At 44.5% G+C, this 23,203-nt stretch overlaps 1 protein-coding gene across 24 annotated transcripts in view; it reads left to right on the top strand.

Annotated features, from left to right (window-relative positions):
- The window catches only part of Epb41l3 (erythrocyte membrane protein band 4.1 like 3), a 228,905-nt gene extending 208,442 nt beyond the window's left edge, over nt 1-20,463 (top strand). For 4 of the 24 annotated variants that reach the window (XM_087902317.1, XM_087902313.1, XM_087902311.1 and 1 more), the window contains 14 exons: nt 851-904; nt 4,476-4,511; nt 4,701-4,766; nt 5,235-5,426; nt 11,494-11,559; nt 11,903-12,001; nt 12,959-13,675; nt 14,204-14,326; nt 14,889-15,245; nt 16,394-16,525; nt 17,271-17,369; nt 17,761-17,841; nt 18,117-18,233; nt 19,335-20,463. In XM_087902317.1, coding sequence (XP_087758443.1) covers nt 851-904; nt 4,476-4,511; nt 4,701-4,766; nt 5,235-5,426; nt 11,494-11,559; nt 11,903-12,001; nt 12,959-13,675; nt 14,204-14,326; nt 14,889-15,245; nt 16,394-16,525; nt 17,271-17,369; nt 17,761-17,841; nt 18,117-18,227 — 2,133 coding nt within the window. In that variant the 3' untranslated portion in view covers nt 18,228-18,233; nt 19,335-20,463. The remainder of the gene's footprint in view (nt 1-850; nt 905-4,475; nt 4,512-4,700; nt 4,767-5,234; nt 5,427-11,493; nt 11,560-11,902; nt 12,002-12,958; nt 13,676-14,203; nt 14,327-14,888; nt 15,246-16,393; nt 16,526-17,270; nt 17,370-17,760; nt 17,842-18,116; nt 18,234-19,334) is intronic. The other 20 variants (XM_048435574.3, XM_048435529.3, XM_048435559.3 and 17 more) reach the window with 12 other exon arrangements.
- The last annotated feature ends 2,740 nt before the right edge of the window (nt 20,464-23,203 follow it).

The following is a 23,203-nucleotide window of genomic DNA, read 5'->3' as shown; positions in this document are numbered from 1 at the left end:
AACACATAGACATTAAATGTGAACCCTGAAATGGACTCTTCTCGTTCCCCCATGATCCTGGTTCTGGCGAATGCTGTGCTTTGTTTGATTCATCTCTAAGTAGATGTCTCTTTCTCTCTCAATTTCTTCGGTTATTATTGCTGTCATCTGCATCATCTGAATGGTACTTTTGCAATGAGATGGTTAAATGCATACTTGACTATCCCTCTTTATATTGGAGAGTGGGGCAAAGTGAACAACAGAGCTGTTACCCATTAGCAAGGCTATTTGAAAATTACGTGGATTTTTTTTTTCTATATAAAGTACATGCCTGTGAATCACCAGTGTATGCTCTAGTCATTACCTGGTAATGCAGACAGCCTGGTGGTCCTAGTGGGTGGAAATGAACCAATGATATAAATGAGGGGCTGAAAGTCCGGTGACTGTTATAGTAGCTGTTAGCATAAATCAAAATTCATTTACTTTTCTAATGTGGCATTACTAGAGTAAAATATGTATGAATAAACCTCCATTTGATTGGTGTTAGACATTTTTAAGGAGAGCTTTTAAGGGCATCGGTGGAAAGGGGTGGGGTGACAGATTGGTGTTCCGAACAGGGAATGCAAACAGGTCAGGGTGGCCCACTGTGCGTGTGCCTCGGGTCTTGACCTCGGAGGGGGCTCTGCTGAAGACCCCAAGCTCTGCCTCTGCTTTGCTTTGCTCATGCCCATACTCCCGTGGGAAGGGAGGGTACCCCAGACCCCAGGGAAAGAGCGTGAATGGTTCCACCAGGGTGTGCCCTGTCTGACCAGATGGGTTTGTTTTCTGTCCCTGCTTCCTCCTCGGATCTGATTGCCTCTGTGATCCACAGACCGACAGTGAACGGACAGACACCGCGGCGGATGGGGAAACCAGTGCCACCGAGGTGAGGCTACAGACTGAGCGGTGGGGGCGTTTGCTAGCACGGGTGCTTTGTGGATGGCTCTGGGTGCAAGGTTTCTCTGGATCCGCTTTTGGACTGGAAGGAAATGATGACTTTCAGCATAAACTGAAGGTGTTTTCTTTTGCTTTCAGTTTTGTGTGTTTGTTTTTTGCCAGAGCCAGTGGTTCTCGGGCTCTGACTTCTATCAGAATGATCCGAATGGTCTCCCCATTGTGTTTCTGGTTGTGAAGGGATGAGGCAAGAAGGATTGATAGCTCCAGCCAGTTCCCAAATGAGTGGGCATTTGATCTGAGGATTCCGTTCTGAGAAGCAGTTACCTAACTGACAATACCTTAAAGACAAAAGAGGACCAGGGGAGGTGGAGGAGGAGGGTGATTCTTCTATTTTGGATCGGAGGCTATTTATATATGCTACCCATGATGAGGGAGAAAGATTCATGGATAATTGAATTAGCTTATTGGCTGGATGCAGATATATTTTTAAACCCCCAATGGCCATCTAATACTTATTAAAGTAATACTTTTCTTAGCACATTTTTGAGCCCTTAGCTATAACACAAGTCACTATAAGGAAATGAATTCTTTAAAGAAAAGAAACCAAGAAATTACTGCTTGTAAAAACTGCAGTCAGACAGTGTTCTGTTATTTCTCCCGAATTAAGTCTTCAAGATATATTAAATGTGTGTGTGGCTTTGTCTGTCTTAAAATCTGCCCTACTCATAGCAATTAAAATACATCAAAGAGAAGCTAGAGAACTGGCCCAGCAGTTAAGGCCGAATCCTAGCAGCACATCAGGCAGCTCCTGTGGAATCTGGTGCTTGGGGCCTGTACAGGCACCTGCGTGCATGTGTGCACACCCTCACATGCATATACATGTGATTAAAAATATATTTAAGTGTTTTTTAAATGCTGTAGGAACAGTATCTTTATAGTCACGAAAATCAAGACGCTCATTTCTCACGACGCTAGAAGAATTTCAGTTTTGCTTTATGGCAAAGTTTACGTTAGGTCTTGCGTCATTTTTTATGTAATTGAATAGTAGCCATTCTCCGTAGCTGGGTTTGGGGGGAGGGCTAGAAGTGCTGCAAGTCACCTCCATTTATCACTTCACTAGAAATGTCTCTAGCAAAGCATTATTTTCTGGAGGTATTTTGTAAACTCTCTTCCTTTGGAACTACTGCGGATTATACATCACGACATTTTAAAGTAGTAGATAATAGCATGACGCCATTTTCCAGATTCTCCTCAGCAGCCGTAGCTGAGTGGACAGGCTAATCATTTTCTTTGCCAAACACAACTTCACCTTGAATTGTAAGAGATAGTTGTAAGTAGCCACAGGCTAGTGCAGTCAGTAGGTAGCTTGCAGTTCTAAGTAGCCACAGGCAAGTGCATTCAGTAGATAACTCTCAAACCAGTGAAAGACCCCCAGAGGGTGTCTTTAACACTTGGAGACCCTAGCCCAAGAACCAAGTCTGAGCCACTGGATGCAAGAGCAAGAGGCAATTTTTATTGTTCACACAGGGCCTGTGGGTGCTGCAGTCATGTGGAGGACTGAGTGCCCCGGGCTGGGTATTGGGGCAGATTATATGGGGTTGGGGTAGGCAGAAGCAGGCATACAGAAGCAGATGCATAGTTACAGGGGTCTCATTGGTCAATTTTGATGAGGCCATGAGGTCATGCCTGAGACAGGGTGCTGGCTCTCCGCTGGGTGCATGGCAGCTTGGGGACCTTCTGTTCCTCCCCCTTATCTTTCTCATGTGGGTGGCAGAACTCCTGATGTCTAACCACAGGCATCCTGTTATGCAGACTTGGCAATATCATCTGTGACCTTATTATGAGTCCTAGTTCTTAGTTTAAGCCTTGCTTATAAAATGGCGTTACAGCAGCTAAGCCAAGTGGGGGTCTTTCACCAGATCTCTCGTAGAAATGAGCAATGACACAACAATGATGCCTTAAATCTCTGTGACACTTTTTAAAGATGTTATATAGCATTAAAGCAAGTGAGTACCCTCTATAATCTTGGACACTGTGACCCAACATATATGTAAGAACTAGCAGGTCACCAGTCCTGGCTTGGTGTCCTGTTGCCCCTGTGTACACATCCCTTCCCTTCACGTCACCAGCATTACTGCATTATGAGGATATGCAGAAAAAGCACCTTGGTCCCCAAAGGCGAATAAGAAATCTGAGACCAGTTAAAACATGGCTGCCCAGATCTGTCATGCCAACAGTTGGGAAACTGAGCATATAAAATGCTGAGCTCTAGGCAGACCGGATGCTCTGCTTCTCTCCTTCCATGAGCATGACCTCAGCTCACCTCCAGTTTGACTCTCGGCCTCACACGGGCCTGATGACCAGGCTCAGATCCGAGAGCTGTCCTAAGAAACACCTTATGTTTTCGACCCACGGGCCGTGACCCACTCGCCCAGTTGCTGGTGCTCGATGTTAGGCCCTTAAATAAGTCAGGCCCTTAAAACTGGAAAAGGAAGAACAATGAATTGACTGTGAGATGTTTTTAATGGGTATCTTTTTTATTTTATTTTTTATTTAAAAAAATACCCTATTTCATTTTAAAGAAAGATACAGTAGTGCTATTGATGATAATTGATTTTGTTTATTTTTTCTTCCTTATCCTGTATGTCCATCTTTTCCCCTCTAGAACTTGCTCTAGGCATAAAGGTTCAGCTGGGTGCGATGGTTCACACTTGCAGTTCCAGTGCTGTCTGAGCTGAGGGTTCAGCTGGGTGCGATGGTTCACCCAGCTCTGTATATGCTGAAGTGGATGCCCTTGTCTCAGCCACAGAGGGGGCTGGAGAGAGGGCTCAGTACTTAAGAAGTCTTCCAGAGGACTCAGTTTTGATCCCCAGCACCCACATAACAGCTCATGACCGTCTGAGACTACAGTTCCAGAGGATCCAACACCCTCCTCTAGCCTCTGTAGGCACCAGGCACACAAGTGGGGCACAGACATATATGTAGGCAAAACACTCATACACTGAAAATATAAAATAATAATAATAATAGTAATTAAAAACAAAGTGTATGAGTACACAGAGTGAATTCGAGGCTCCACGCAGTTTTAAAATGCAGGAGGCTACGTGTTAAGCTCTTTGAGCTGCAGATCTGTAGTCTACAAACTGAAGTTACAAGAGCTGGCATGTAGTCATTGTGAGGTCTTGCATATAGAGGGGCTGTCATTTTCCCATAATGATGGCCATTCTTAGGAGCTGTGAACCAGGTCCCCAACTTCCAGACTCCCGGACCTCTGCTAATGTTCAGTAGGGACAACCTGCCAACCCCCAACCCCTTCTCTGAGCATGTGCATCTGCCTATTAAAAATGCCAGAGCAGCCCTGAGCAAAGACTCTATTGCCTCTTTGTTCCAGTGATGTTTCATCATTTGTGTGTAGGGTTCTGCTTTGTGTCTAAGAAGGTGCTGCATCTGAACGCAGGGGTACCGTAGGGCTCACAACCAGCCAGTGTGTATAGACCTGTTTACTTTAGAGAAAATTGCTTGGTAAGTCTTTATCTCCCGCTCTTTCTTGATGCTGCCAGTCGGACCAGGAGGAAGATGCAGAGCTCAAGGCGCAGGTAGAAAATTAAAAATACCACAAAGAAAAAATAACCCAGACCAGTGTGTGATGAATCATTGTTTGTCTGCCGTGTTCAGACGTTTCCGCATGCTTCCTCTCGGCTGCCATGCCGACGGCGTGTGACATGGCGTTTGTTCCCGTGACTACCGTGTCCCTTACCTTGCCCTCTCTTCTCCACTTTTTTCAGAATAGTCTGATTAAGCGAATAAAGGGTGAAAATGTGTATGTCAAACATAGTAATCTTATGTTAGAGGTTGGTATTGGTACGCAACCAGTGCATGCTCGTGTGTGTTGTTGATCCCTCTGTGGCATACGTATGGACTTGAACCATGATGCATGACCTGTGTGCTCAGCTGGTAGTGGCTGGGGATGACTTCTTGATTTGACTCTGATCCCTTCTTCTCTCCTAGACATAGATCCTTTCCCTGTGTGTGTCTTTGTTTTAACCCTCTGGTTACATATAAACATCACTTCTTAGAATTTGCCTCTAACTGTGTTTGTCCATTTGTATGCTGCGTGAAACGAAATTATTTTTCTTTCTCTTTTCCCTGGAAATCCTACATTTTCACTAGAGCGTTTGTGGTAGTGTCTTGAACCCTGATCCCAGTTCGGTTTCCTTTTGACTACTAATATGTCTGCCATATTTTAAAGAGAGAGAGAGGCAGGCCCGGAAAACCTCTGTTAGAGCTTGACTGTTGGAATCTTCTCGCTCTGACCGCAGGAGCTCGACAAGACTCAAGATGAACTGATGAAACATCAAACCAACATTAGCGAGCTGAAGAGAACCTTCTTAGAAACCTCGACAGAAACTGCCTTAACAAACGAGTGGGAAAAGAGGCTCTCCACGTCCCCTGTGCGGCTGGCTGCCAGGCAGGAGGATGCTCCCATGATCGAGCCGCTTGTGCCCGAGGAGGTCAGTTTCTGGGCTGTGGTCTCACCCCCCACAGGGTCTGGGACTGCGAAAGGGGTGTGGCCAGACCGGGAATGAGGTGCTCAGTGCTGGGAGGAGAGAGCAGGTGGAGGAAGAGCGAGTCCCAGCATCATTGTGCTAAGAATGACCATGGCCAGGCAAGAGCAGGGAGACGCCGTGCACATCACCCGGGTCTTACCTTGCATGACGGTTTTGCACATGGGAGAAGTTGATGATGCGTTCTGTACACACACTTTCTTCTCCTACGTTGAAACATGCCCCCTTAAAAACCCGTTTCTTCTTCTCGTTAATTGGAAAATGAGGCCTGATAAGATTGTCTGCTGTTTAAATGGGGGTCAGAAGTTGACAGCATTTCAGAACAGATCATTACTCTGGCATCTAATACTGGACTTTGGTTTAATTTAACGCTTTTTATTTTAATTATAACTGTTTATTTGAACTAATTCTAAATCAGTGTTTGCTTTTTTAAAATGGGAAAAGCAGGCAACAGAAACCCCTTTTTCAGTAAGACTTTTCCATATAAGGAAACTGACTTTGAAGTGTCACTGAGGGCTCAGCTCTGTCTCTCCAGGGCTCCTCCTCTGTGGGTGTAGTGGCCATTTGATCATCCATTAGAGAGCATCCTACTATCTCTCCCTTTCAAAATAAATCATTTTTGGGAATTGCATCTTTAAAGCACTCTATTGATTAGCCTCCTTGTCAAGATCCTTTTATTGTGAGATATTGCCCAAGAAGCTGTGACAGAATAGAACATTAAACCTCAACTGCTGTGTGAGAGAAAGCCTTTAAGCAGTAGTATATCTACAATACTGAAGTCCTTGCAGAGAAAGGAAGAATCAAATTACACTTATTGTTTGCGAGTCTTTGAAAGCTGTTTATCGAAAGGGCCAGTATCTCATTATCTCTCTGATGACAAACCCAATCCCAGCTGAAAAGGAAAGAGTTGGCTACTCGTCTGAGTTACTTTGAAAACTTTCTTTTTAGGTAGAATGAATGAAAGTGTTGTTACCAAAGTCCCCCTGTACCATTAAACACCAGTTCCACTCAAATCGCTTAGGTATCAGGAGACGAAATGTAACATTCAGCCTGGTTTGGTCATTATAGCCTTTGCGTTGCTAGGAGTAGCGCCTGCGGACTAAGGTAATAAAGTGAATAAAGCGTCCGCTGTACAGCCATGAGGGCAGGAGTTTGATGCTTCCCCAAAATGCACGCTAAAGCCAGATGTGGTAGTGTGCCTCGGTAGTCCCAACATACCTGCTTCCAAATAGTCAGAGACAACAGAGTCCCCCAAAACTCCTGAGCCACCTAAGTTGGCATAAGCAGCAGTGAACAACAAACATGAACCCCTGCCTCAAACATGGTAGAACACAAGAACTGAAAACCCAAGGTCGTCCTCTGACCTCTGTATACATGCTGTGCTACATGTATGCCCTCACTCACACATATAATACACATATGCATGCACACATGTGTGTATACACACACACATTTTTTTTTAGAAAAGGTCATTTACCTATTATGTTGTAGAATTTATTGTAATTTTCATATCTGGATTATTTTATTTTTGTTATCTCTTCTGGGAACGATTTTCTGTCTCTAAAGATATTAGATACTGGCTTAAGTTTTAAATACACAAATCGAAACAAATAGCCACCAAAGCTAAACAAAGTAAAAATAAGAAAAAAGAAAAAAAAAAAGGAAAGAATCCCAGTATCTCTTTCCATGCTGATAGTAAAGGAAATAGTAGATGAATGCTTTTTTGAATGAGAATTTGGGTAATAAGAGATACTAATAAACATGAAGACTTTAAAAGTCAAAGCTGTAAGACTGATAAGACATTACTTCTGAATCTTAGAGGATGATGTTAAATTGAGGATGGGAGGGAATGGTTCTCTGACTTCCCTGACTGCTCCCTGGATGGCCGTGCCTTCTCTGCATCAGTGTAAACAGTCGAGGCAGCCAAGAAAGGCCCTTTTCAACATAAAAGTAGCTAAAGGGCAGCGCCACGTAGGTCCACAGACTGGAGAACTGAAGCGCTGGCATGGTGGCTATGCCCCACCCCTCCCCTCTGCAAGAGCTCCATGCTCCCGTCACTATCGTGCGGACATGAAATCTCAGGAGGCCGTTGTCTGGGTGTAGCGAACTGGAGAATGGTGAAAGCTGGGCAGCAGAGGGTTCTAGGAAAGCTAGGGACTTCAGGGCCTGGAGGATGGGAGCTGTTTTCACCTGCTTCAAGCCCTGTGCTTCCCTAGACGGCTGGGCCAGGCAGAGCGACCTCTGCGTTCCATTGTGTTCTTCAGAATGAGACAGTTGTCAGTGACATCCAAGTTTGTAGCCCAGCTGGGAGTCCTATAGATAGCCACAAGAGCAAAGAAAGCATTCTGATTCTCCAAATCACCTCCGTTTTCTATATTTAGACTTGGGCTTTTCTTTCTGGCTTTATGAAAAGCAGACAGTCTCTTTAACCTCAGCTAGGAATGTACAAAGCATATTGGTTTCCAGACTCAAAAGCAATCAGTTTTATTTTGGATGAAGGACAGTTTTCAAAGAATATCGATTGTTTGGCGTCACTCTGTTCCTTGATGTGGCCACTTTAATTATCCAGTGTAGAAGGAATCCCAGTTGTGTCTGCAGAAAAATATTTAACTCATTTTTTTTAAAATTGCATCGCAAATAAAGTAATACTGTTTTGTGTCAGAATCAATAAGATACTTAGATTCAATAACCTCACATTTATGACCCCAACTTAGTTGTTTTCTGGTTTTCTTTTTTTTAATGAATTTCAGTGAGAAAATATATTTTGAAAAAAATCTAATGATCAGATTTTTAATTTTATCATTTTCTTATCTATAGTGGTTGAATACTAACTGTTACTTCTATAAAATGATACCATTAATGAACAATTACAAACATAATAAAGTTAAAAAATGATTATATTCTGAGAATTTCATGTGTTTACTGTATGGCACACAGGACAGCACATCTTAGAGCTGTGATCTTTAGAGGCTACCTTAGATATCAAAGTTTTCCAAATCCCAATCCAAAAGCAATCTTAATGTCTGTGAGGTACCGATATTGTCCTCTTTTGCATGTGGGCAGTAAATCCATAGGTATATTCACGGTATAGTCTAGTGGGCCTAACAGGTATAGTCCATCTAATATAGTTTAGCTTTGAGACAGACGCTGACTACACCTGATTCCCACTATTTATAGCTTCCTGTTTATATTTACTGTCAAATTTACCTATTCTCTAACGTTTATTATTAGAAAACCTTCAAAATCCAGGAGAGAATGGGTGTTATGAATTTTGTATCCCTGAACAGGACTTTGCATCCCAAGTATAGTGCAGTGTGACGTTGAATAACGAAATAAAATGGCTGCCATATGCACTTGACTGTATCCTTAGCTGTGCTGAGGCACAGTGTAGAGGCTTCAGTCTATCTATACTTTATCACTTCGTTAGTAGAGGCACTGGTTGGGTTGGAAGGTAGACCATGAAGACTAATTTTATACCTATCCCCCTATTGCTAACATACAGCGTGAGATTGGACCTTGGCGGGTGGGTCCAGTCCACAGCAGGTGAGACAGGCCGTGGAGACAGAACTTACATCGGGAGTTTTGTTGGGGGAAGGGAAGGGAGAGGGGGAAGAAAAAGAAGGGAGAGAGAGAGAGAGAGAAAGGGGGGGGATACAGAGAGAGAAAGAGGAAAAAGAGATAGAAGTGGGCGGAGTTTTGCCTTTTAAAGGGACAGGATCCTGCCTGCCTTGCGTGCAGGTCTGAAGCAGGGGTGATGCACTCTGCAAGGTCCCTAAGGGGTGGGGCCGGGTGTGCCTGGATACTAACACTTATATTAGTTGTTTCTGTTGTTGGCACATAGTTCTAAATGTGGCCTGTTGATGTTTCTAGTATCAGGCACATACTTTAAAAATTCTTTTAAATTTTAGTTCTTTTAGGCCAGTACGTTTCCTGAAAACCACTGTTTGGGTGCCTGGTTTTTCCCTAGCTTTTATCTTTGGAATATCATTTATCTCGATGATCATAATCAGAGGTCTAACAGCATTATTCTGGAAGAAAATCTGTAATCTTGAACTTTTCTTTTCGTTCTTCATTTCTGTTTGAAAAAGAGGTTATTGAGAGTGTTTGTTTTAAATCTGAATTCAATAATTATTTATAGTAAATTTTATCTACTGCAATACCCTCCTCCAGAATTGCAACAGGATAGGAATTATTTTCTCCTAAATAAAAACGGGTTACTTACCTCTCATTAGAAAGAATCATCTAAGAATAGTATAGTCACAATTTATAGTAGGTTCCACAAAATGTTCCAACTGTCCCCCTACAATGAATTCAGTGTAATTCTTTCTTTTTTTATATATATTTTTACGGTTTATTTAGCTTTATTTTATGTGCATTGGTGTGAAGGTGTCAGATCCCCCGGAACTGGGTTTTCAGACAGTTGTGAGCTGCCATGTGGGTGCTGGGAATTGAACCCGGGTCCTCTGGAAGAGCAGTCAGTGCTCTTAACCGCTGAGCCATCTCTCCAGCCCCCAGTGTCACTCTTTCTAAATGACTAGTAGACAAATAGTCTCTTCCTTAGCAGAGGCGCTGGTTAGCTTGGGAAGTAGACCATGTGTTGAATTTAATTCTAAACCTCTCCCACTATGTTAGCTGTTTCTATTATTGACACAAAGTTCTGAATGTGGCCTGAACTCTAAAGAGTTTTCATTAAAGTATATTGTTTATAAAGACAGGATTTGCTTAAAGAATCCCATTCTTCCAGAAACTTTGAATTTCACCCGGTCATTTTTAGATGAATTTCAAAACTATTCCTTCTGCCCCCACTGTCTGGAATGGTACACTGTACAGGGACAGACCTGGTAGCAGTGGGATCACCACTTGGCTTAGGGCTTTTTAATACTAAAGGAAGTAACAAAGCAACACTTTAAAACCCGAAAGCTGGCTCCCACATCAAAGGATGAAATTAATGTTCCTTGATTCTGTATATTAAAGGAAATTATAGTTTGATCTAAAGTTTCGACTCAGATCATTTGAAATTAACTTTAAAAAACTTGTTCACCATATTATAAAAGTTCAAGTAAAGTTTGACTTTTGTTGGCTTGAAGGCAAACAAAGACTTCTAGTCAAAAATGACTGGGTTTATTCAAGCGAATGGTGTTCCAGCTTGCTTTCTGTACTGTGATAAGATTTAAACAAAACAAAAAACCAAACAAACAAACAAAAAAAAAACAGCACTCTCACTAAACCAAAAGAAACTTAGGGAAGGAAGCAAAGGGCTTATTTGGCTTAGAGTTCCAATTCACAGTCCGTCCTTGAAGGAAGTCAGGACAGGAACTCAAGCAGGAACTTGAAGCAGATACCGTAGAGACGGCTGCCTGCTGATGCACTGGCAGGCTCACACTTAGCTGGCTTTCTTATGCAGCCCAGCGCCATCTGCCTAGGGAATGACACCGCCTACATGATTAGCAACCAAGACAGCCCTCAACAGAGATGCCAACAGGCCAGTCTGGTCTGGGGAATTCACCCACTGGGGTTCTCCCTCTCAAAGGACTCCAACTGTATGAAGCTGACAGACGGCGCTAACCAGGACAGATGGCTAACGCACCAGCCATGTGTTTCCTTCACCACCACATAGCGTGTGCATATTGGATATTTTTTAGAATTAGAAGTGAGCGTTTCTCCCATTACTTTTAAAATTATTTTCTTTATACTTTCTTTTAGTGCTAACTATTAGGGCCATGAGAGAAGCCTGGTGGAAGGCCAAGCAATCCTTCACACCATTCTTGTGTGTTCTATGTTTGTGGAGATGTAAAATGTCTTGAGTTGTGTGAGCATCCATTTCAGGAAATAATGTTGCCCATTTGGAGATGGTTATTAAAACTTGGAATGATTCTAGGTCACTTTTTAAATGAATAATTCTTCCAGGAAAGCATGAATGACTATGTATCCACATTTGATACAGCGTTCGCTTCCTAACTGTCTCTCTGGAAAATGTCTACTCCCTCCTCTCCAACCCCCTCTATTCAAACAGACTAAAGAAGAGAGAGAGAAAGTTGTATTTTTACAGCAAGGAAGTTCACCATTCCTTGAGTCTCAGGTAAAAAAGCAAACACGGATTATTTGCGTAGAGGAAATCTTCTTCAGCCTTCGCTGTCACTGAAGTCTCTGGTTTTCACTTCTTTAGTTTCTCTTGTTTAAAGCTAAGGTGGGTATGTAACTTTGCTTAGACTTTGGGAGAGGGGATTTTCTGAGTATGTTAGCATTCAATTGCATATTGCTCATAACTTCTACATGATAAAAATTACCATTGAGGCTCTGGGTCTACCTGTGATAATCTTCTGAAATTCCCCCTCTGCCAGTTTTCATCCATAGACTGCTACTATTTTTAATGCCTTTGACCGATTTTGAATACTCTGAACTTATATTGGTTTTCTTGCTAGCCAAGTGTGGTTAAGAAAATGCACGAAGGCGTCTCGGCTGATTCTGAGGCTACTTCTCATCAGATAATTTTCCAGAAAACTGTCCCGCCGACCATGGAGGTTATTCTTCTTGATTTATTTCTTTCAGTCCAATGCCAGCATATAGATCAACCTACAGTTATTCTGCTTAACACAGCCATATATCTAGATTCAGGTTTTCAGGCTACAATACATAGAAAACAGCACTCTGGTTTAAGATGTAAAACAAAATGCTCACCTACTCTGGTTTGATCTTGCTTCCTTCCGCTACCTGATAGGCTAAAGCTGTTAGCCCATGGCATTCTGTTAGCTCTCCTGTAGGCCAGGGTTTCTTACCTTTCTTCTGTCCTGTTGAAACGAATGCTAAAGAAAGTGGGAGAGGAATTGCTGAGCCATCTAGTTGAGAGCAGAGCACTCCACGCACCTCTGAGTCTTGTTTCTAAAGGATCCAGTCAGTAGTGGCTCCTCGGGAAATGCCATTACCATACCTTGAATACAGGTGCACTCAGTATGCTCTGGTGCCAAGTACAGTCATGAATTGACTTCCCTGGATAAGGAAATAAACTGGCAGGCATGGAAAATGGCATTGACAGAAACCTGGAGAATACCTTCAACTTCCTTGTGAAAATACAAATGTGTGAAGCACTCTAGGACAGAGAACGTGGAAAACTCCTTTTGTGCCCACGTGTGTAAAGTTAAATAGTTCAGTGGTACCATCCAATCCTAACATAGAAAGCAACCAGCTGCCGACCATAAGGTCAGATAGGTTTCTTCTAAAAGTCCTTCCCAAGACATGTTCCTATTTAAAGTAACATGAAATTGCAGCGCTACCCCACAGAATATATTCTGGGCTGAGATTAGTAGACTTTAGGTGAGAAGGACTCCAGCCCTAATTCTTAGATGAAAGCGGCCACCCTTTGCCTCTGTCCTACCCCACGCCCGAGTGTAGTTTAGGCCTTCATTTTTTATAAAGGGTTCTTATTTTATAAACAAGATGCCATCAGCTCTTCTAATTTAGCTTTTATATTTTGAATATAGGGTACAGAGGATTGGGTTATTGTAGACAAAATACCCACTGAGGTAGTTGATGGTGATTCGAAAAAGATGGTCACTTACAAGGTGGTTACCGTGACCAGTAAAACTGGTGAGATCCCAGCCGACTTGCTAAAATCTAGTATGATTGACATGCACGGCTTCGATGACCTGACCAGAGACATGCATCTTAAGGACGAGAACAAGCAGAAGATGTACACGCTAGGGAAATCCTATGACACGGTCTCTGGGAGAATTGTTACCATGACCGGGAAAGCTAAAGAGGGGGAGAAAGCCGCACAGCCCTCCTTGCTGGAAGGCCTGCGGAAGACGGAGAGAGGCGCCGCAGAGGCTGTGAAGGTGACTCCCTTGCTGGTGGAATACGAGGTCCTGGAATCCTTGACTGAAGAGAAATCCAGAAGGGGACCCGAGGTCCACACCCCGAAGCGGAGATTGTCAGAATCCCTGGCGCCCATCAAGGAAGCTGAATCTCGTCGGCAAAGCCCTGAGGAAGATGACGCCCAGAAGGCTCCAAAGCTGGGAGAGGATGCGCCTGCCCACCGATTCGGCAAACCGCAACAGGTGCCCGAATGTGAGGTGCTGAAGGTAGGGCCCTTTGGCCCACGCAGGAAGAGCCTGTCTGAGTGGCGGTACTCCCAGGAACCCGCCTTTACTGTGGCTACTGCTCACTACGTCACCGAGTCCTCTGCATCCCAAGTGGTGGTAACCAGTGGCTCTCGTTCAGTCGCACCTTAAGATTCCAGCATGACGGTTTTTTTTTCAAACAGCGCCCTTCCACCCTGAACCTTTCCCGTTTCTCTTGCCGCTTGACTTTATGTTGAGAGCAGTGAACCCAGCTTTTTTTCCCCCCATGATTAAATCAATACTGCAGTCTAAAGTCAGCATTAAAACACTTTTCCCATTTTATTTCTAGCTGCCTGTTCCCAAGATTCGTGATAACGCTGCTGTGGCTTGCAATAAAGGGGTGGCGGGGGGGAAGCTGGAAAATGACCTGCTTAAATCGGCGCCACCCTAAACGTAATAACTCTCTGCTTTAGCTCACGAGGGCTCGTGGTCACCTAGTTTGCTATGTTATGCCTCCATTGTTTTCTGTTTCCAAGCTCTCTACGTGGACTCCTTCATTCCTCCTTCCTTTTTTCCCTCTGCCTCCAGTCTTGTCTAGCAAGCTGCGAACACGTGTGCCCGAGGCACCTCTCTCGTCCTTGACTCTTCCTCTCTTTGTCTACTCAGACTAAACAGTCCTCTGGGGAGAAGCTCATGGATGGCTCGGAGATCCTCAGTCTGTTAGAGTCGGCCCGAAAACCCACAGAGTTCATAGGCGGGGTTTCCTCTACAACCCAGAGCTGGGTGCAGGTGGCCGTTTGCTCCCATCCTTGGTGTTTGTGAATGTGCCCATTTGCTTTGCTTTGTGAGTGTGTGGCAGGTGTGTGTCTGTGTTTTGCACCCAAGTAGCATTGCCTTCCTGCATCTCAAAGATGTCCTGAGTAATTGCCTTTTGTGCCGCTGCATGTGTCTGTCGCGTAGCTTCCATTCCACTTCAAGAATGCGCTTCCTGTACTCCACAGCAATGACATTAGGAGGTTTTGTCTCATCCGTTGGGTCTCAGAGCGCATTCAAAGCCAATGGGAATGTGCAGCAAAGTTCCCATTCTCCTTTCTCCACTTGCATATTTCACTCCATTCTGTTTCTCCTGCCATTGCTGAGAAACCCGTGCGGGCCCCAATGTGCGTGTCAAACAGGCACACCGCAAAACTGGCTGGAGAAAGGAAAGCTGAGTTTGTTTCCATCGGTGTTTGTGCAAATGAGCTCTGGATGCCGGCTTTGGACATCCTAGTGAGCAGCAGCTTGGAGGGGTAGGGGGTTGTTTGTTTTGTTTTGTGGAAGGTCACACAGACTCTGTACTCTTCCCATACAGAAACTGGAAACGAAGACAGAATCCACTGAAACCGAGGTGGAGTCTGCCCCGCACTCACAGCCCCCCAGCACTGAGAAGTTGCTGCAGGAAACGGTTGTGGTGGAGGAGAGGCGTGTGATGAATGTGCAGGGGAGTGGGGATGCTTCTCACATGGCGGGGGATGATTTGGATGCTGCCGAGTCCACACCCGTGGATCCGCACAGTATAAAAGGGACAGAAGCAGCCAAGGAAGAGAGAGGAGAGATGGCTGACGAGTCTGTCCCTGAGCAGGAGCGGCCTGCCACTGTCTCCTGTGAGGAGGAGCAGGTGGAGGTTACGCACCCTTCAGAGACTTTGGAACAAAAGTCTCATCTTGAGGTAAACGGTAGTTACTAATTCGCTCAGGTGATACCCTGAGGCTTACAGCAGTGTGAAAGCAAGGCTACATTTAACTTTATGCCTCATGGTGCACAGGGCCTTTGGTTTTCCTCTCTGTTCTATTACTTCGCGTGGCAGTGAAAGGCCCCTATACTTGTTTCCAGATTTGGGGTCGCATAGAAACATAAAACTAGTATGTATTCATGACGTATAGCTCCAGGAAGCTGTTTCTGTCATGGACATTATAACTGACAGAAAGCATGGGAACCAGTGATTAGCTATGAGAAAACTGGAGGCCCACAAAGATGGCTCGGTGGCTAACGGTGCTGGCCACACAGCCTGATGACCTAGATTCAGTCCCTGGAACCCACAGTGGAAGACGAGAACCAGGTTCGGAAAGTTGCCCTCTGACCTACATAGGCACAACAACAATAATAATAACATAAATATTTTTAAATGAAAAGTTGGCATTTCTTTTTTCATAATACCAAGGCACTCATTCTCTGATATTTTTATTTATTTGTTTATTTTTATTATGTATGCAACATTCTGCCTCCATGTATGCTCTCGCGCCAGAAGAGGGTGCCAGATCTCATTACAGATGGTTGTGAGCCACCATGTGGTTGCTGGGAATTGAACTCAGGACCTCTGGAGGAGCAGGCAGTGCTCTTAACCTCTGAGCCATCTCTCCAGCCCGGCATTTATTTCTGATCCATTTACTTTTCCAGAAGGACCAGAAAGCATTCCTCCAACTTCCATAACTTTCCTCTCTGTCGGCTTTTATTGATACCCTCCACACATTGGTGGGTGGTGGCTGATGATTTACGACTTGCCTCCTCCTCCTTGGTTACTGGGTTAAAGCCTCGTGTATAGGTTTACCTCTTTCACTGTTTGCATATGAGATCGAAAAGAAGGAGCAGATTGGGGTTTTTTTTTTTTGAATTTCCTTTAAAACGTTTCTCTTGCCTCGAACATCCTATGTCCACGATTGCTGGGTTTGGGCCAGAGACCGACATAGATTATGTGCCGTCATCCATGTCACGTCATCCATGTTTTGTCACGAAACAAAACACACCAAGGGAAGAGAGAGAAGGTCAAACTATGTGTGTGCCGTGGTAACCCCTCCCCCTTGCTTCCCACTAATGCAGCTGTCCACTGTGAAAATGGAAAGCGTGAACATGGGCACTGTTTCTCCAGGAGGAGGCAAGCTCGACATCGCTACCAAGGACGTGCCAGTAGTTCACACAGAAATAAAAACCATCACATACGAGTCCTCACAGGTAAGACTGGGGGCCTGGCCGCTCTGTGGCGTCATGCATTCAAGAGTAACTACACAGTAGCAGTCCAAGAGGCTGAGAGGATCCAGCATCCAAACCGTCTCTGACAAGACCAGTGCTGTACTGTGTGGTTTTCTTACTGATTGTAGAGTCACAGGGACTTCCCCAAGGCTTTAGATAACCTTGGCATAGGAAAGACTCAGAGAGCTGGGTGTGCAGCTATGGACCATAAAGAGGAGTGGGCTACCCACTGCATCTCAGTTTGCTAACCCTCCTCGCCTGTGGCTTTACCTAGAGTTTACTCCCAGCGCTCCCAGGAGCTACCTGAATTGACCTATTGGAAAGCAATTGTTCCTTCCTTCTAAGGTTGTGGGTTCTAGGTTTCCCATGGATGCTCCAGTTCCTTGGCCAGGCTAGTATAAAATTTCTTTATACTGTGTGGACATGCTCAGATATAGTTTAAAGAATCACTGAGTGACTTACACTATCTTGCACAATGTAAATGCAATGTGTGGTTGCATTAAATAAATAAAATAAGTGTGGTTGTACTCCAATGTTTAGCAAATACCTAGACACGTTCAGTCTGGCCACAAATAGTTTCTGAGTATTTTTCATCTGTGGTTGATTGAGTCTTCGCATGGGGAGAGCCAGTTCACTCTGTCACTGCACAGCATTAAGGAATGGAACTGTCCTGTGAAGAAGAATGTAACCACACGTATGTGCTGTGTGTGTTCCTGTCCCTGCTTAGGTTGACCCTGAGGCCGATCTGGACCCAGGTGTGTTGATGAGTGCCCAGACGATCACATCTGAAACCAGTAGCACCACCACCACCACACATATCACCAAAGTAAGTGGAGCCAACACCCACAAGCACTAATCCTGACAGCTGGAGAAAGGCATTGATCACCAAAACCTCCGGCAGACTGGGCTGCATGGGGATTCCTTACTTGCCTATCCAATGTCGAGCTAGCTGTATTAAAAGTGAGCTGAGAAACGTCAGTGTCTTCCATGAACTTGGCAGCCTCTGCCAGTTTCTGTGGAGGATTCATTCTGGGATCCTTGATGCCCATCCCAGGGTGGGCATAGAGTAGATCTCGGAGAAACTGGCCCTGCTAAGCCCCAAAAGCTCTGCTTTTGACAGTGAACCTGGGGGAATGAACGACAGTGGTACTCGATGCTACTCCCACCTCCTGCCGTTCCCCAGTGAGTCGCTCACAGAACCTTTCTGTTTCCTCTAGACTGTGAAAGGCGGCATTTCAGAGACGAGAATTGAGAAGCGAATCGTCATCACGGGAGATGCTGACATTAACCATGACCAGGTAGTGTATGTGAGACGGTAAACGCTCTGACAGAGAAGTCAATGTGAGCTTGTGGGCCTCTTGGTTCCCAGTGCTAATAGTTCTCTAGTGCAGCATATATTCTAAAATAGTTTCTGAATTAACTTTGCAGAATACGATTTTGAATCCTTCCGTAATCATTGTACCTCATTGTTAATCGTGGATGTAGATTTAGCTCGTAAGTCTTCACCTTGCTACCGCTCATGCATGTCCTACCTCCTTTTTGTTTTCGCCCTTCTGTGATTTCCTGGGGATAGGCTCTGGCTCAGGCAATTAAAGAGGCCAAAGAGCAGCACCCCGACATGTCAGTGACCAAAGTAGTGGTCCATAAAGAGACAGAAATCACACCAGAAGACGGAGAGGATTGACCAGAGGTAAGAGGTGACGCTGATTCTCGAGGCTTGCCTCAGCTGGCATGCAGCATGGGGTACCTCCCTCCCATCCTTTTCCTCACTCCCCCTCCCTTGCTTCTCTCACTGGCATCTGTGGGGCTGGCCGGCTAGAAGATGGAGATCTGTTTGTGGGTACTGGGGTGCCTCAGCTGTGGAGATGCCATCTTTAGAGCTGTGTTTGCACCCACGCCAGTTAGAGGCGAAGGGAAAGCAGAGTCCTTGCTTGCCTTTGTCTCACCGCTGGGCTTTCCTCTGGGCTTTGCATTCTTCGCATCGGGCAAATTGGAAATATCTAATTTGATTTCGCCCACTGTGTGGCCTAGCAAACACTCAAGCGGGTTCTTCTGAGAAGCTGAATTTGTGTTTCCACTTGCAGAGAAATTAGCCGTACTCCTTCATGCTTTTGACGACAGCATCGTCCCTTGGAAGCACGCTCTTCCAAGACAAATGTCTGTGCTTCAGACTTAGTTTGAAACTGAGCTCTCACTTCCTTTCTGAATGCCTTATACTTCCTGTATTCTGTGACTGACTTTCCCCATCGTACTTTGTCCCAAAGGGAGGCAATGATGCCGATGTGTGGTCATGTTTCCCTCCTGGAAGTGCATGCCTTGCCAGTCTGTGTGAGCAGCATCACAAGCAGACTCTGCCCTCTCTGAGTGCACAGCCCTGTCATGTGAGAACTCAGGCAACTGTGCATATCCTTAGGTGGGCTGTGGATGCTGAGTGCAGTTGTACCTCCTTACACGTGTACTTCTGGAATAAGAATAATATTGAAAAGAGGTTGTCCAGATGCATTTTCTGAAGCATGTAGGTTAATGAGTAATACCTCTTTTGAAAATAAGAAAAGTAAATGCTAAAGTCACTCAGACCCAAATTAATAGAATTCTTGAAAGATGAAAGCAAAGCTGAGGGAGAGAAAAGATATTTTTTTTTCTTCAATGGGCTTCGGCCACTTGAGTGATGTCGTTTTCTGTTGCCATGTAACCGCCTCCCATCAGAATGAGCAGTCTAACTTCCACAGCCCCTTTTGTAACTGCTTGGATGTTTTTTGATGAGAAACTGATGAAACCTTTCTTTCCACAGGAAGAACTCAACTTGCACATGCACCCAGTCATGTAAACCGTTAGGAAAACCAGAGCCTATGTGGCGTTCCCTCTTCTAACCCAACTGACTTGCATCTGTCCGTGGAAAATTCCAGAAGAACTGACCTTGACCATTAATGAAAGACACTGGCAGAGAGATCTTCCCATATAAAGCAATCTGAATTGACATCTCTAAACTGGTACTGCATGAAGCAATGACAAAAATCCCAAAAGAGCCGCACTTTTAATTTTCACCGAAATCTGTTTTCAACTCGACCTGCACGTTCATAGCCAACCGTGTAAACCGTGATCTCATGTAACACGTTGACAGCTCATTCCTCCTATAGTTTGTTATTAAAGTCTCCACAAGTTCACTGTCTCATCGGTGACAAATTCTCTGTTTACAAACAAATGTTAACTACCCTAAAATGCTATCAGCCGTCTAGGTTCGGTGTGTCAGATTTACCCCAGATTAGATGTGCCAATAACCGACTTTATTCAGTGAACAACTTGAATCTTGTCCTTGTCTAATTATTCTGGTTATATTATTCTCACCTGGTTTTATTATTCTCACCCCTAAGCAGTAATGACTCTCTGACCCTCTAGAAATACCTAATGCTTACAGCCTTGCTTAGTGTCTCTAATTTGTTATAAGGTAGAATTGATTCTAGCACACTGATGTAATTCCTGCTCATTCACTCTGGTCTGCGTTCAATCCAGAAAGATTCCCAGAATTACCTAAGCAAACCCTTGATATGTACATTATCATTGTTTAAGGAAGAAAGCCTGTATTTTTGTTAGTTTATAATATTACGAAAATCCACTCCAGGAAGATCTGCTGGGCTGCTTTTTTCTTGTTGTTTTTCTTTTCCTTGTATTTTTTCATTGATTTTTTTTCTTCTTTTACTTGAACAAAAAGGTGTTTTATTTACAAATCTGGTCCATATTTCCAATCTAGTTCAGAGCCAAGCCTTAAATTGTACAGAATTTCCACTGTAATTAAACTATTTAGTGTTTAGTTATAAAGAGCCTCCAGAAAGATATATTCTCCATTACACCGTCAACTGCATCACAGCCCGTCGTGAATCATGTTACCGCATCGCGAAATAAAAATGGCAAGTGCACTGAAAGCTCTAATTCTCTGTGTGGAATGATTCCGGTTTTGTGTGGTTTAGCCAGAGTTCACATTTGCATGACACCAAAGGCCTCATCTAGCTGAAGTACAGAGCAATCCTTTCGAGACAGGGTTAGAGAGACACGCATTCAGCCATACAGACCTTGGAGGGTTGGGATGATAGCAAAATACATTTATAGAAACATTCAGTTACCTACAATGGCTTCAAAAGGGCATTATAGACTCTCGTGAGAAAAGAAACTTTCTGCTTCTGAGTGCTTTTGGTTAGCTAAGAACCACTCCTTCTAGAAAGCTGCTTTGACTGTGGTATCCACAACAGCTGTTGCGCAGTTGACAAAGAGGGACATAGCCTCTACCCTCCCTCCAAGAAAAGTAACGGCCTAGGCAGGATATCGTCGAAGAGAAGTCAGAAAGTGTAACAGGGATGCTGAAGTGACGCTCTCCACAACTGATGGCTTCTGGCGGGGGTGGGGAAGAACTCAGTTCTACTAAAATGACAGGTCACTGGGAGTTTGACCATGCCCCAGCTAGTGTATAGAGAACACAAATTGGACTTGGGCTTTTTGTTGTTGTTGTTGTTGTTGTTGTTTCTTTTTTTTTTTTTTGTCAGAACAGGGTAGTCACAAGGCCAGGGGCAGACACAGAAAGCCTGGGGAATGAGTGTGACTGGGGTGTATGATGCAAAATTCCCAAAGAATCGATAAAAATGCTATATGGAAAAAAATAAAAATAGAAAACATTACTCTCTCAGATACCAGGATACCAGGTCCACATAAATGAGACAGTGGGTGTTACATCTTCCAGGTGCTCGTGGTGCAAGAGGAAAGCGTAGAACAAAGGAATGCCTGCCGTTAGTGACATCTTCCGTGTCATGATTTACCTAGCTTTCTGACTTAGAGAAAAAAGTCAGAGCTAAAGATTTATGGCTCAGTAAGTAAAGTGCTGCCCTACAGGTGTGAGAAATGAGTTCCAGCCCTGGAGCCCGGAAAGAGGAGGGAGGGGCTGGAGAGATGACTCAAAGGTTAAGAGCACTTTCTGCTGCAGAGGACCCAGGTTTAGTTCCCAGCACCCACATGACAGCTTACAGCCAGTTGTCACTATAGTTCTGGGGACCCCAAAAATCCTCTTCTGGCGTCTGCAGGCACCAGGCATGCACATAGTGTGCACATATACATAGAGGCAAACACTGGTCACACATACAAATGAATCCTTTTTAAAAATCCAGTGTGGTAGTGTGTTCTAGTGATTCCATTGCTGGGGAGGTGAAAAACAGACTGTTGCTTAGTGGCAAGCCAGCCTGGCCTAGGCAATGACCTCCGTACCAATGAGAGACCCTGTCTCAAAAGTCGCGGTGGACGGCGCCTGAGAAATAACATCCAAGGTTAACTTGTAGCTACCACACTCCCATGCACATGGACACAAACATTCAAAGACACCCATAAGGACATGTATGTCCATGACTCCAAAACAAGCAAACAAAGGAGATTAGAAATGCTTAGAAAGTTAAGTGCCTGCCATTTGTCTCTGAAAGTGCATCAGCTCATCACAAAGCATCGCTTTGTGTCTGTTGGCGAGAAAAAGTGTGTTCAAGGGCTGGAGAGCAACTCCAGAGCGCTTGTTGCTCTTATGGAGGACCCATGTTTGGTTGCCGGCACCCAGTAGAGGTTCTCAACCATGTGTAATACCAATTTCCAAGGACCCAGTGCTCTCTTCTGCCTGTTGGGCAGTGGGCACACAGTGATGCACAGACACACATGCAGACAAAACATTCACATCATAAACCTAAAGAACTTTCTAAGGTGCATTGGTTAACGTATAGAAGTGGCACAGAGTGTCCTGAGATAGCCTGCTCAGTCGGAGTCCAAATTCTGCCTAGACTGGGTGTTCTTAATACCTCCATGTTTCTTTCCTTAGCAGTGACATACACTGTCAAGAGTCCTATTTTCAGCATTGATTTCTTTCTCCACAGTGCCCTCCACACTTCTCCCAGCTTTCACCTACAGCCAGCTGATTCCAAGTCTCTCCTACGTACTTAGGTATTTGTGACAGGCATACTTCCTTCTTAGCACTAAAACCTGTATTTTCTATTATTTTTATATGCTAATTACTACAAAATTAGCAGCTGGAGATAAAACACAACTTTGGCATCATAATCTATGACTATAACAGTAAGTCATTAGGAGCTGGTTTAGTATTAAGTCCATTTGACAGAATAAGAGTTGTAGCCTATCTAACCACAGGTTCTTTGCCCAACATTGATGCCAAATGTGGGTTTCATCTTGATGAACAGACTTTAATCAGGAAGTGGTTGGTCACTCCCATGGTGGTCAAGCCACATTTTCATCAGTGATCGTGTCTGGCCAACCATTACTGAAACTCACAGTGTTCACAACTAGGGAAGATGGATGATGGCATCACATCTGGCAGCATGCACAGCACCTTCCAGCACACCTGGAGCTGTGCACAGGCTATTCTAGTCACATATCCAACCCCGTATCACTCCCTCTCCCCTCTCCACCCCTGCTGCAGCCCTATCACAGGCTATTCTAGTCACATATCCAACCCCGTATCACTCCCTCTCCCCTCTCCACCCCTGCCGCAGCCCTATCACAGGCTATTCTAGTCACATATCCAACCCCGTATCACTCCCTCTCCCCTCTCCACCCCTGCCGCAGCCCTATCACAGGCTATTCTAGTCACATATCCAACCCCGTATCACTCCCTCTCCCCTCTCC

The sequence above is a fragment of the Myodes glareolus genome, chromosome 27, assembly GCF_982192425.1.
Source record: "Myodes glareolus chromosome 27, mMyoGla1.1, whole genome shotgun sequence".
Lineage (NCBI taxonomy): Eukaryota > Metazoa > Chordata > Mammalia > Rodentia > Cricetidae > Myodes > Myodes glareolus.
Note: the sequence above shows the minus strand (reverse complement) of the source record. Positions and strands in the feature narration are given on the sequence as shown.